At 47.4% G+C, this 12,950-nt stretch overlaps 1 protein-coding gene and 1 long non-coding RNA gene across 4 annotated transcripts; both read left to right on the top strand.

Moving 5' to 3' along the window:
* Positions 1 to 236: 236 nt before the first annotated feature.
* Positions 237 to 2,449, top strand: LOC120679606. 3 transcript variants are annotated; one of them, XR_005677265.1, is made up of 5 exons: positions 238 to 537; positions 958 to 1,133; positions 1,352 to 1,447; positions 1,579 to 1,637; positions 2,160 to 2,449. It is a non-coding gene; the product is annotated as an uncharacterized LOC120679606 (long non-coding RNA). The 3 variants fall into 3 exon arrangements; XR_005677266.1 differs by having other exon boundaries at positions 237 to 537; positions 953 to 1,447; XR_005677264.1 differs by having other exon boundaries at positions 958 to 1,447.
* Positions 2,450 to 4,749: 2,300 nt separating this feature from the next.
* LOC120677502 (patatin-like protein 2) lies at positions 4,750 to 7,005 on the top strand. Its single transcript, XM_039958652.1, has 5 exons — positions 4,750 to 5,101; positions 5,200 to 5,381; positions 5,515 to 5,692; positions 5,791 to 5,952; positions 6,252 to 7,005. The coding sequence occupies exons 1-5, from the start codon at positions 4,877 to 4,879 to the stop codon at positions 6,801 to 6,803; spliced, it is 1,299 nt and encodes a 432-aa protein (XP_039814586.1). The 5' UTR covers positions 4,750 to 4,876; the 3' UTR covers positions 6,804 to 7,005.
* Positions 7,006 to 12,950: the final 5,945 nt, after the last annotated feature.

Raw genomic sequence — 12,950 nt, 5'->3', positions numbered from 1 at the left:
GGCTAATTTAATTTTCGGCGATTTGGCCGTCGAAAATTAATGCATAATTTTCGGCGGCTTGCTTGGGCCGTCGAAAATAGACTTAATTTCGACGGCCACTCGAACCGTCGAAAATTATGGCCGCCGAAAATTAAATTATTTTCAACGGTCTACACATAAACCACAGAAAAAAAATACTATTTTCGGCGGCCTAACCAAGTTACGCACAAAACCAGTTATAGCCACGCACACACGCACAGACCCGCGCACACACATCGCGCGCACCGCCGCCTGAGGACCTCCCTTGCTAGGCCGCCCGCCGCGCTCCGCCGGCCCCCGCGCCGCCGCCCGCCGCTCAGGGTCCTGGGGGTGCTGAGGGGCGACCACAGCTCAGTGCTGCTGGGGAGGAGGGCGCGATTCTGCTCCAACTCGAGCGACACCGAAGCGGCGGAGGCGGAGGCGAAGGCCGAGGATGCGACCGCTGCGGAGGGGGAGGCGAACGGCAAGGCGTTCTCCTCCATCGTGCCCACCAACCCTCAGATCGAGGACTGCCTCTCGGTACGCGCCCTGCTTGTCTGGATTAGAGTCCGTTACTCAATTTGACATGCAGAAACTTTGGATTATAATTTTGTACTAAAATCTATGATACAGCTTCAATGCACCTGGATAAATACCAGAGCTCTTTTGGTCTGAGCCAAACAGGCTTAGTCTTGTTTCATGTATTTTTCTAGTCTTTGTTTCATGATGGAATGATGAATTGTGAATATATATTGATGACTTCACCTTAGTTCGATATTGAACTTCAAAGTGGTAGTACAAAAAACTTTTAAGAGAACAGTTGATGTGTGTTTAGATCTAATGATGTGATTCCACCAGTTATAACCCTAATAGAAAATCGTAAAAGATCAGCTTCGTATGCTGGTGCCTTTCTTGTGAAAGATTAAGAAGGCACTGACCCTAATATTGTGACTAGTTCAGATTCAGAGAAAAGCATTGATAATCTGAAAGGGAAAGATTTGCTGAAGCGTCTTCATGAAGTTGGGATGCTTGCTCAGGTAATTTGACAACTTTTTTCCCCTTGTATGCATTTGTTTTTTTTTATCATTTGCTTGAAGGTTAGAAGTGTTGCAACATGAGATGGAGCCATTCTCTTGGTAAGTTTTTTCCCATCTTGTATTGGTTTGAACACATATTTCTGTTTTGGGGTATAACTTCTAATAACACATCCTCACCATTCAGTCATAAACATGTTCTTATTCTATCATCTCTGAGCTATCATAATTTTCACAAGTGAAGTGTGTTATATATGCATACTAATTACAACTCATCAGGTCCTAATGGAACTTGATTTTTTTTTTTGTGCCTTCCAAAGGAACTACCTGTTATGCACTACAGGAAACTAAAAGTACTGTTGCTTGTGATGTATCATGGTCACAAAAAACGTCTTGGTAACGATAAATCCTGAAAGGTACGATATTTGACCTTCACCTTCACCTTCTTTTGTGCTCAGAATTCATAGCCTGTAAGTTATGCAGGATTGGTTTGTCAAATAGAGTTACATATGTCTAAATCATATAATATCTCTCCTTTCTGCTGCAGATTAATCCACTCAAATTTGATAGGCTGGATTTTAGTAATCATCATTTCGTCATGCTAATGTAAGTGCAGCCATCTCTTTTTGTTTTTTGTCACCACTGCTAAATTCTGCACAAATGTAATCTAGCATGTATATGCACCTTGTCCTGTTTATTTGGCTGCAGAATATATGTACTCTATGCTTTTCTTTCTTTTTAGATGGCTGTCTATATACTGACATTTGTTTCACTGCTAGTGTCATATTGGGTGATTAAGTCTATTTTTTTCACTGCTAGTCACTTAGTTGTGACTTTGAGGAATTTGGGTACTAGTAGCAGCCTATGTCGAGGGGTTTGCCCTCCCCCCTCTACATTCTGTTTAATTCTTCACATCATTGATGTACTAGTAGCAGCTGAACCTGAGTGCATCAACTGGGAACATGACTCTCCAATATACAATAGTTATGATGGTAGAAACTATAGTTTCACATGTTTTTGTTTGTGAAAATGGAACTAAAAATACCATATATATAGCTTTTATATATAATATTAATATTAATGTGGGAACATGACTAATCAGTTTTTATTTTGTATGTTGTGATGCAGCCCTAGGCGGCTATGTTCTGTTCTTTTTTCACCGTGTTACAAGGACAGATGCTATCTTTCTTGATCAAGCTCTATGATGATGACGAAACACAATGTTTTACTCTTCTAAGATTATTAAGTGCTTATTTGTTTTTGAACTCATTAGGGCGTGTGTATCTTATGCCCGTACTTGGTTGTACCTTGTAAATAATGGTCCACGGCTGATAATACATTTTGTAATATAAGTTGTATCTAAAGTTTGTAAAGAATTGATAATTGAAATGGCAAAACATGTCTGATGTGTGTGTGTATATATAGGATCATGGTAGATTTTTTTTGTTTATTGAAATAGTAATCAGAGACGTGTCTTGTATGTGATTGTACGATATTGTACAATTTTTCTATGATTTTTTGTGCTTTATATAATTTTTTTACTTATTTATTTTTAATTAAAAAAGTCAATTATTTTCGGCGGTTTTACTGTAGCCGCCAAAAAATAGACTTATTTTTGGCAGTTTTACTGTAGCCGCCGAAAATTAGGCGCCCCGGGTGTATTTTCGGCGGTCTCCAAAAAAACGCCGAAAATTAGATTATTTTCGGCGGCCTCCAAAAACCGCTGAAAATTAGTTTATTTTCGGCGGTTTTTTACCGCCGAAAATTTCCTGTTTTGCTGTAGTGCGGTGGTGGCGTAGTCGTAGCAGAGGGCGACGGCGATGCTCGGTGGCGGCGGCAGCCTTCCCTCCCCTGCACGCTCTAGGGTTTAGATCGGGTACCGGGGTTTGTGGGGTGAGGAGATGCGGCGAACGTTGGTTCGCGTGCTGGCCCCTCACCCCCTTTTATGTATTGCGTGTGGAAGGGGGCCGCAACCAATTCGGTTGTTGCGCCCCGATCAGGGCGCGTGAGGGTCTGCAGACTCGGTCTCTGACCGAGTTCTTAGCGAGATCAACAAACACGCTATACCCTGCTATTTTAAATATTACTTAGAATAAATAATTAAATTTGAGAACGAAATTAAATATTCTATATGTTTATCCGTCTCCTTGGATTTTCCTTCCAGATCCGCCACTAGCCTCCTCAGCATATCAGACGCTCCACGCGGGATCACTTCCCTTTGAAGGAGCCAACCTGACTTGGAAGACCTGGGTTCCGATGAAAGCTAAGTTGTTTCTCTAGCTTATTACTCGTCGAAGATTATGGATCGGACTGCCGACCGTCGGATTCGCCATGGCTTGGTCGCAGTTACCACTTGCAAACTCTGCGCGCGATCAAGAAGATGAGACCTGCGGCCGCATTCTTGTCCGGTGCTCCTACTCATTGCAGGTTTGGTGGCCGCATTCTTTATCTCTTTTTTTTCGGACCCGGCTTGCCTAAGCATCGATCTTGGCAAGCTCAGCTCGTGTTGTCTGACAAACTCTTTTTCTTCTTAATACAAAGATACGCGGCTCTCCTGCGTATTCGAGAAAAAAATAGTTAACATCATTAGCTGCACTATTGATACTTAATTTCCGTGCGGTCTATATTAATCCATGGTGAGCTTGGGGCAATCTTTCAGTGTAAAACAAAAATTCTTGAGAACACAGTAATGAACGACTCGGTGAGCGTAATGCCCTGTACCATCCGTAACCCGTTCAATGCTCACGTGGTGGGTGTGGATAGAAATGTTGGTGTTACTCTCCATTTCAAAATACAATCCATATGGTGGTTTCAAAACTCAAGTTTGGCTACCTACAATCTATCTCACGCACGCCACTATGTTAGCAAGAAAACCACGCTCATAGGATAGAATGTTTTTGGGGTTTAGGGTTACTCTCCATTTCAAAATATAATCCATATGGTGGTTGCAAAACTCAAGTTTGGCTACCTACAATCTATCTCACGCACGCCACTACGTTAGCAAGAAAACCACGCTCATAGGATAGAATGTTTGGCGTGGCAAAAATACGGTGGAATGTTCTATACAAGGAAAAACTAGAGCAATAGGAAAACGTCTGAGGTGTGTGGGATGGATCGTACAGTGTGGTTGAGAAGAAAAAAAAACAACAACAAAAGATGTGAACTGGAAACCGTAACGTGTAGCCCCCAAGACCGGAACAGTCCGAGGGAGACGGAGGGGAGCTTCATCACTTCAACAGCAGGTCACCAGGTCAAGCGGCTTGATTCTGTCCTCATAAAGGGCTGGAACACACACGGGTACACGAGCCATCTGTAATAACCGCCATTCGACGACGATCACAGCGGGACTTGTACCACCGCCAATGGCGGCTACTATACGTAGCACCCAGGCCGGCGACCGGCCACGCGCCCCCGCAAGCGACAAGCCAGCGAGCCCGGCCGGCAAGTGCAGCGACGGCGACAGGATCCTGCAGCAGGCTCGCTAGCTCGTCCCGGCTCCTGCTTGATCCGGTCAAACGCCCGCCCGTGCCTTTCCAGTTCGGCAGCTCCGTCGCTGGGTGCGCACGATCGAGTACACGGGCACGAGCGCCACACCGATGGCACCGCCGGTCGACGGAAATGCCTTTTTTTTTCTTATCCAGTAAAACTAGCAGCTCCGTGTTGTCCCGTTCCATATCATTTCCTGTCTCTCTTTCAGCCCCCCAGTTTATAAGTACAGCCTACAGGCGCTCGTGCACGGACCTTCAGCGCGAGCGATCGAGAGCCTCTCCTCGACCTCGAACGAACGAGCTGATCCCGAGTCTTTGTGTTAGCTCCGTGTTGTGTTTGTGATTGGGGCCGTGGGCATGGCGCCGGTGTACGGCGCGGGGCTCGGAGCGAGCGGGCCTGGCGGCCTGACGCTGAACCCGGTGGCGGAACGGGCGCTCACCCGCGGCGCGTCCACGCTGTCGACGCCCATATCGCCGCCGCCAGCGTTCGGGAGCATGGTCACCGTGCTCAGCATCGACGGGGGCGGCGTGCGCGGGGTCATCCCGGGCACCATCCTCGCCTTCCTCGAGGAGAAGCTGCAGGTGATGATCGAGTCGTAGTACTCCTGCATGTATGCACGCTGCATACGGGGGCTAATAATAGCTAACGATCGAGCTTTGTGTACGTGTCCGCATCGCAGGAGATGGACGGGCCGGACGCGAGGATCGCGGACTACTTCGACGTGATCGCCGGGACGAGCACCGGCGGGCTGATCGCCGCCATGCTCACGGCGCCCGACAAGGAGGGCCGCCCGCTCTTCGCCGCCAAGGACATCATCGACTTCTACCTCCAGCACTGCCCCAAGATCTTCCCAGCCGGCTGGTGAGGATCCATGCTGCAGCATAGCTCGAAACGGAGCAAAACTCCTGTACTAGTCGTACACTCCTACCAGCTAGCGTCCATGCATGTCATCATCGTCTGACTCGTGTATGCATGTTGCGTGCGTCGCGGGCAGCGGCGGTCCTCTGGGCCTGTTCAAGAACATGTTGGGCCCCAAGTACGACGGCAAGTACCTCCGCTCCATCGTCCGGGAGCTCCTCGGCGACACCAAGGTCAGCCAGGCGCTCAGGAACGTCGTCATCCCGACCTTCGACATCAAGCTCCTCCAGCCCGCCATCTTCTCCAGATACGACGTGCGTGCATCCACAAACAAACACATCTCTGTATCCATTCAGTCGTTGCTGCATGTTTGTTTGGTTCCAACGCGACTGCTATTATTCACACGCCGCAGGCCATGAACGATGTCTCCAAGGACGCTCTGCTCTCCGACGTGTGCATCAGCACCTCCGCCGCGCCGACCTACCTCCCGGGGCACCAGTTCGAGACCAAGGACAAGGACGGCAAGCCCCGGGCCTTCAACCTCATCGATGGAGGCGTCGCCGCAAACAATCCGGTGAGTGGCCGGCTGACCATGCTATATGCTAACGGCAGCAACCAGCATATAGATCAACACAAAGAACACGAAGCTACACACGAAATAAACCAAGCCTACATCAAGGAAAATTGGTCGTTGTCATTGTGCAGTGAAGTCCACATCATTGCACCACAATTGGATCAGCAGCCGTGAACCTAGCTAGACTGATTCATTCAATTTGCTCGTATAGACAAAAAAACAAAACTATGCATGGCTGCTGACTTTCTATGAAAATTGTGACGCTGATGATGTGCACAAAAACTTGACAAAATCGGCAGACGCTGCTGGCGATGACGCACGTGAGCAAGCAGATCCTCCTGGGCTGCAAGGACTTCTTCCCCATCAAGCCGGCGGACTACGGCAAGTTCATGGTGCTGTCGCTGGGCACCGGCTCCGCCAAGGTCGAGGAGAAGTTCGACGCGGTGCAGTCCAGCAAGTGGGGGCTCCTGGGGTGGGTCTACAACAAGGGCGCCACGCCGATCATCGACAGCTTCAGCCTGGCCAGCGCCGACCTCGTCGACATCCACGCCTCCGTGCTCTTCCAGGCACTGCGCTCCGAGAAGAGCTACCTCCGGATCCAGGACGACGAGCTCACGGGCGACACCGCGTCCGTCGACGTCGCCACCAGGGAGAACCTGGACCGCCTCGTCGGCGTCGGCAGGGCGCTGCTGACGAGGCCGGCGTGCAAGGTGAACATGGAGACCGGCAAGAACGAGCCGGACGGCGACAGGGGCACCAACGAGAAGGAGCTCATCCATTTCGCCAAGATGCTGGTGGATGAGCGCCGGGCCAGGCTCAAGAAGAAGGGCAACAGCACCCTGGCCCTGTAAACGTGGATGGCTAGGCCGGCCGGGATACTTGATTCGTCTGTCAAATACTTGTGTAGAAACTAGAAAATATCTTTTTTTAACAACAACTAGAAAATATGTAATTATGTATACATGATAGGCTAAGCATGCTCTGTGGGATGTTAAAAGGCATGCATGGTTTATTTCGGTGGAAATAAATACAAACAAATTAATAAGTGTGTCAGTTACACGTGTATTTAAAAAAAGGGAAAAGTCTACTTTACATCTTTGAACTATCGTAAAAATCCGATTTTCAATCTTAGATTATAAAACTATAGACCATCCAACTATCTAAACCAAGCACATTTAACCCTTTAGGTGGTTTCGAAGGTGATTTTTACATTTTATAAAAATTTAAAATATTCAAATTTAAACTAGAAATTCATAAGTAATTCATTTTAAATCAAAAAATACAAAATGGGTATCAAAATTTTTCTAAAATGTAATCTATCTATTGGCACTGTACTTGTTATTTATTCGAATTTATTTTTTATGCTCATAGTATTTGGTTGCTTGTAGTTATGCCTATTATTTTTTAATAAATAAGATTCAAATAGAGCAATAATAGATAAATTATATTTTTAGAAAAATTTTGATACTAGTTTTATATTTTGCTATTTTAAAATGAATTAGTTTTGATTTTATAAATCTCATTAGAATTTTTTATTTTTAAAAAAATACAAAACTACCTTTGAAACCATCCTATGGGCCAAATTTGTCCGGTTTTGATAGTTGAATGACCTATCTTATCCGATTTTATAGTTTAATATTGAAAATCATACTTTTGCGATAGTTCAAATAGGTAAACCAGACTTTTCCCAATAAAATCAGCATATTAATTATGGGCACCAAAAAAAACTAGCATCCATTTACGGCCTTCAACGCGCACCGCAGAAGGCACAAACCTCAGAGTCTTGGCATCCTTTTCTCAGAGCATCTCCAACAAACTCTCCAAAATAGACTAGCTAAATTTTTATTTAGCTATTCATTTAGTTAATATTGACTCTCTATATTATGGTAGAGTCCAACAGATTAGCTATCCATTTATTCAACTCCCCTCCACAAACATTGACAGATGGGCCCCACGCTATCCTTTACTCCTCACCTTCACTCACGCATGTTCTTCTTCCTCCGCTCAAACCTTCCTCACGGCCAAGCTCCCATCGAACCCAAAATTCACCACCATCACTAGTGTGTTCTTCCGTGGCGCCGAGGTCCAGGGTCCAGAAACGCAAATCGTTTGAAAAAGGGTCTAAATGTGAAAAAATGGATCGTGGCGCTGAGGTAACACAGCTCGGCGCCACAGGTCGTGGCGCCGAGGTGCCGGCACCGCTCCAGCGTGGAAACTAGCGTGGCACCCACGTGGCGGGGGCTCGGCGCCACAGATCTTGGCACCGCGGATCTCGGCGCCGACCTAGTATATACGCCCCCTAGCCCGCTCTCTGGCCCCCTCGCCCGCCCGCTGCGCCGTCATCCGCCCGCTGCGCCGCCATCCCGCCCTCTGCGCCGCCGCCGTCGGCTGCCGTCGCCGCCTTCGCGCCAGATGCGCCGCCGCCGTCGGGTGCCGTTGCCGCCATCCCGCCCGTCCGCCATCGCCGACACTGTCCGCGCCGCCGTCTCCGACCCCGTCCGCGCCCCCCGTCCGACGCCGCCGCCGACCCCGTCACCTGGTCGGGGGCACGTCCGGCGCGGCGGTCGGCCCGTCCGGCGCGGCGGTCGGCCCGGCCGCCGAGGCGGCGGTGCTCGGCCCGGCCGCCGCCGCGGAGCGGGACCGCGGCGCTCTGCGGCCGCCTCGTGGGGCGGGCGTGGCGCTAGGGGCGGGTCAGTCGCGATCCGGCGGCGTCCGCGGCGCCTTGCCCGGTCAGGCCCCCGTCGTCCACCCTCCCGGCGACCCTCAATGGCAATGTAAAAAATTTTTACTCAATTTCGAATTTTGATTATTTATGATTTTGTAGATAATGTTAGTTAGAAAATTAAGGTTAGCAATATAGAAAATTTAGTACGTACAATATTGAAACTTTAGTTAGTGCAATATAGTTAGGAATATAGAAATTTTAGTTAGTACATTATAGGTAGCATTTTAGAATATTTAGGTAGCACTATAATTAGGAAGTTAGCAATTTAGCTATGAAGTTATAGAATGTAGTTAGCACTATATTTTTTTTGGATTACGTACCGGTTATAACTTTTGCGTTGTGTGTATACAAACTAGATGGAGAATGTAGTCACCTTGTACCATGGAGGAAGTGTGAAGCTAGATCGGTTTAGCAATGCCAATTTTATTGGAATGGAAATGGTCCCTTTGATATTTGATTCGCGGCCGACGTTTAGTGAGCTGACTGTAAGGGTTAGAGATGAGCTTGAATGGAATTCACATGAGGAAGTAGTCCCAATTGAAGGGGTTCTTCGGTATGGTAAAATGGGTCAAGTTTACTATAGGCGGCTGCTAAAAATTGCGTCCGAGGTTCAATGGGAGAAGTTTGTCAAGGCGGTTAAAAACAATGAAATTCCAGGATTGGATGTGGTTGTCCGAAAGATGAGAACCGATCCACGTCCTCATGTATGCTCTCCCCCTCGCAATTGGAGTTCACCGTGTCGTGAGATTTCCCCAGCACAAGACATTCCCGCACCTAATGACCCTCCACCAATCGTAGACCATGCAACGCATATGCAAGATACGGTTGTGGTCCCGGATGCAAAATCCGCCCCTAATGGGATTGACAAGGGTCCTCAAGATGTTGTTACGGTACCTATGGAGATTCCTTTGAGCCAGAACCATTCAAGTAAGTGTCGTAGTAGCATGTTTCATTATTTTTCCCATTGTTGATTCCAATACACTTTTCCAATGGCATTGTTAATTGTGGTTCAACTGCAGGAGACAATGGTGGTGTTTGTCATGTGCCTCCCTCCTCCAATACCGGCCGTGCATCGAATAGTGTCAATGTTCAGATTGAGGATGATGAGGAGCCGTACGAGACGGCAAGAGCAATTGATTCAGATGATGACAGGCATGTACCACCATTGAGTGCATAAGATATTGAGCTAATGAGATGTTTCTGTCCAAATATTGATCCACTAGTTCCTGAATTTAGCGATCTCAGGGATTGTGCTAGTGCTTATGCTGAAGGTAGAGATGATGAGCTTTTGGATGCTCCTGATGTCGGGGACAGCATGCAAGTTCGTAAGGGTCTTATTTTCAAGGACTTGACTACATTAAAAAAAGGTGGTTGCAAGAGTATGATGTGAAACGTAAGAGGCCGTTCAAGGTTACTCACTCATATGTTGAGCGGCGATACACAGTTGTTTGTGACAAGAATGATTGCAATTGGAGGGTATGTGCTCGGAAGCAAAAGGCCACCAGAAAGTTCAAGATCACCAAAGTTGTAGGGGAACACACATGTTCAGAGAAAGAATTGCATACGAGGCATCGATAGTTGACCTCTACCGTTATAGTTAGCAGGCTGATAGCAATACTGAAGAGTCAGCCCAATTTGAAGATTAAGTCAATTATAAACATCGCTGAGCAGATATTCAACTACAAGATCAAATATGGCAAAGCACGGCGGGCAAAGCAAAGGGCTTGGAAGATGATATATGGTAGTTGGGAGGGGGCGTATGAGAAGTTGCCTTCACTATTAGCTGCAATGAAAGCCGCTAATCCCGGTATGCACTATGAGTACATTCCAAAACCGAATGCATGGCGGGAGGATGGGAGGCAGATATTCTTCTGAGCTTTCTGGTGCTTCCCTCAGTCTGTTGAGTCATTCAGGCATTGTTGGCTTGTGTTCTTTATTGATGGCACTTTCTTGTTGGGCAAGTACATGGGCACACTCTTGGTAGCCATTTCTTGTGACGCGGACAATGCATTGGTTCCTCTAGCATTTGCCTTGGTTGAGAAGGAGAACAAAGACAGCTGGGGGTGGTTCTTGCGTCTTGTACGGATACATGTTGTAGGGCCTGGCAGGGAGGTTTGTGTCATTTCTAATAGGCACCAGGGTATACTCAATGCAGTACAGGAACAGCTCTCGGGGTATGCACCTTTGCATCATCGCTGGTGCACTCGGCATCTTGCAGAGAATTTGTTTAGGAAAGACAATATCAAGGATAACTTCCCTCTTTTCGAAGAGATTTGCTGGCAGAATTAGGTCCATTTTTTTGAGGAGAAGCTGGAGGAACTGAAAACGGCAATGAATGATCAAGGTAGGCAATGGCTTAGAGGATTGTTGAGAGAACCTGAGAAATGGTGCAGAGCACATGATGATGGTGGCCGGAGGTGGGAGTTCCAAACTAGCAACATGGCAGAGTCTTTTAACGGTGTTCTCAAGGGAATCCGGGGCATGCCTGTGACTGGTATTGTGGCATTCACATTTTCAAGGTTGGTGGAATGTACAACAGTAGACACGCAGAGGGGTTAGCATTACAAAGGAGCAACCATGTGTGGGCACCTAAACCTATTGAACATCTTGACAAGGCAAAGGAGAAGGCTCGTAACCATGATGTGGAATGTTTCGATCATGACACAGGAAAATATGAGGTCACCATTCGGGGAGGCACAACTGATGATGGTGCCTCGCGGCCCTCAAGGTGTTACGTTGTTGTACTTGTTGATTTCTCATGCACGTGTGGGAAAACGAAGCAGTATCACTCTCCATGTTCACATTACATTGCGGCTACTCGACACCGCGGCTATGATTTCGAGAGTAGGTTACCGTTGGAGCTAAGTGTGGACGCCCTAGTGCGAACGTGGTCCCCCCGCTTTGAGCCATACCTCGATGAAGGACAGTGGCCACCATACACGGGTCCGAAATACATTGCAGACCCAAGTTGCCGATGGAACAAGCGTGGATCTAGAAAGAGATCGAGGTACAACATGGCAATGGACCAGATATCCGGACGTACCAGGCGCGGTAGAGCAAGACCCTTTGTTAGTGACCCAGAGGAAAACAACTGTGGGAGATGTGGCAGACTAGGACACAATTCGCGGAGATGCAGTTGGCCGCTTAGCCAGGTACTAATATTAGGGGGTTCACTTAATTTGTTGTAGTACATTTGAAGTAGATATATTTTTTGCACTTATTGACATAATTGATTCTTACCATTTCAATTAGGTTGTCTTTATTGAATTCATTTATCACATTTATTTGTTGTACATGTATGTCCTGATTTCATAAACTGACATTTACTTTTTGCAGGATGGATCCACCCCACCTTCTAGATCCTTACTACGAGCAGAACCACCGAGGGTGACGCACCGCAGAGGGGGTGGTAATTGATTCCTAGTTTAAGCCCTTTTGATTCACTCTATCGATTCAAAAGTATTGAAACCACAAATTCTTTGTAGGAACTCGCCCCCCCCCCCCCCCCCCCCCCGTGTCTTCGAACCCATGACGGTTTAGAGGACATGCGGTATGACGAGAGGTACACTCCTCTACTACAGAGGGCTGGCCTCGACGTCGTATCGTACTCGGTTTGCCGCGGGTTGCCTCACTTCAACCCCGCGGCGATCACTGCTTTGGTTGACAAGTATACTTTCTATCTTGTTATCTTGTTGTTCTTGGACGTTCGTTCGTAATTAATCACTACACTTTGATGTGTTTGATGTAGGTGGAGGCCGAAAACTCATACTTTCCACCTTCTGTGTGGTGAGATGACAGTCACCCTCTAGGATGTCCAGAAGATCCTTGGCCTCAGTATTAGAGGCCGCCCATTGACAGGGCATTGCCGGTCAGATGGTTGGAGGGGTAGAGTGGAAGCGTTCGTTGGTAGAGAGCTTCCACCAGCGGGACCAGCTACCCGGACCTCAGGTGTGCCTATCAGTTGGCTTCGACAGGAATTCGGACATTGTCCGAACAATGCAGATGAACAGGCAGTTAGCCAATATTGTCGGGCTTGGATACTTCACAAGTTTGGTTGTGTCCTGTTCCCAGAAAGCACAGGTGACCTTTCGTTTTACTATTTTAGTTCATATTAACACATTTGTATACTGTTGTACTGTTCATTTTAGTTCCTACTAACACCACTTTTTGCACAATTCTGGAGGAGATGTTGCATCTTGGATGTACCTGCCTTGCTTGACTGATTGGGACATGGCGGGGGGATATAGCTGGGGGTCGGCGGTGCTCTCTTTCT

Source organism: Panicum virgatum, chromosome 6N (genome assembly GCF_016808335.1).
Source record: "Panicum virgatum strain AP13 chromosome 6N, P.virgatum_v5, whole genome shotgun sequence".
Taxonomy (NCBI): Eukaryota; Viridiplantae; Streptophyta; class Magnoliopsida; order Poales; family Poaceae; genus Panicum; species Panicum virgatum.
Note: the sequence above shows the minus strand (reverse complement) of the source record. Positions and strands in the feature narration are given on the sequence as shown.

Excerpts from the sequence above, each read along its gene's own strand:
- LOC120677502 (XM_039958652.1), top strand. The coding sequence starts at position 4,877 with ATGGCGCCGGTGTACGGCGCGGGGCTCGGAGCGAGCGGGCCTGGCGGC. Across the intron at positions 5,102-5,199 it reads TCCTCGAGGAGAAGCTGCAG|GAGATGGACGGGCCGGACGC; the intron begins GTGATGATCGAG and ends TCCGCATCGCAG. Across the intron at positions 5,693-5,790 it reads CCATCTTCTCCAGATACGAC|GCCATGAACGATGTCTCCAA; the intron begins GTGCGTGCATCC and ends CACACGCCGCAG.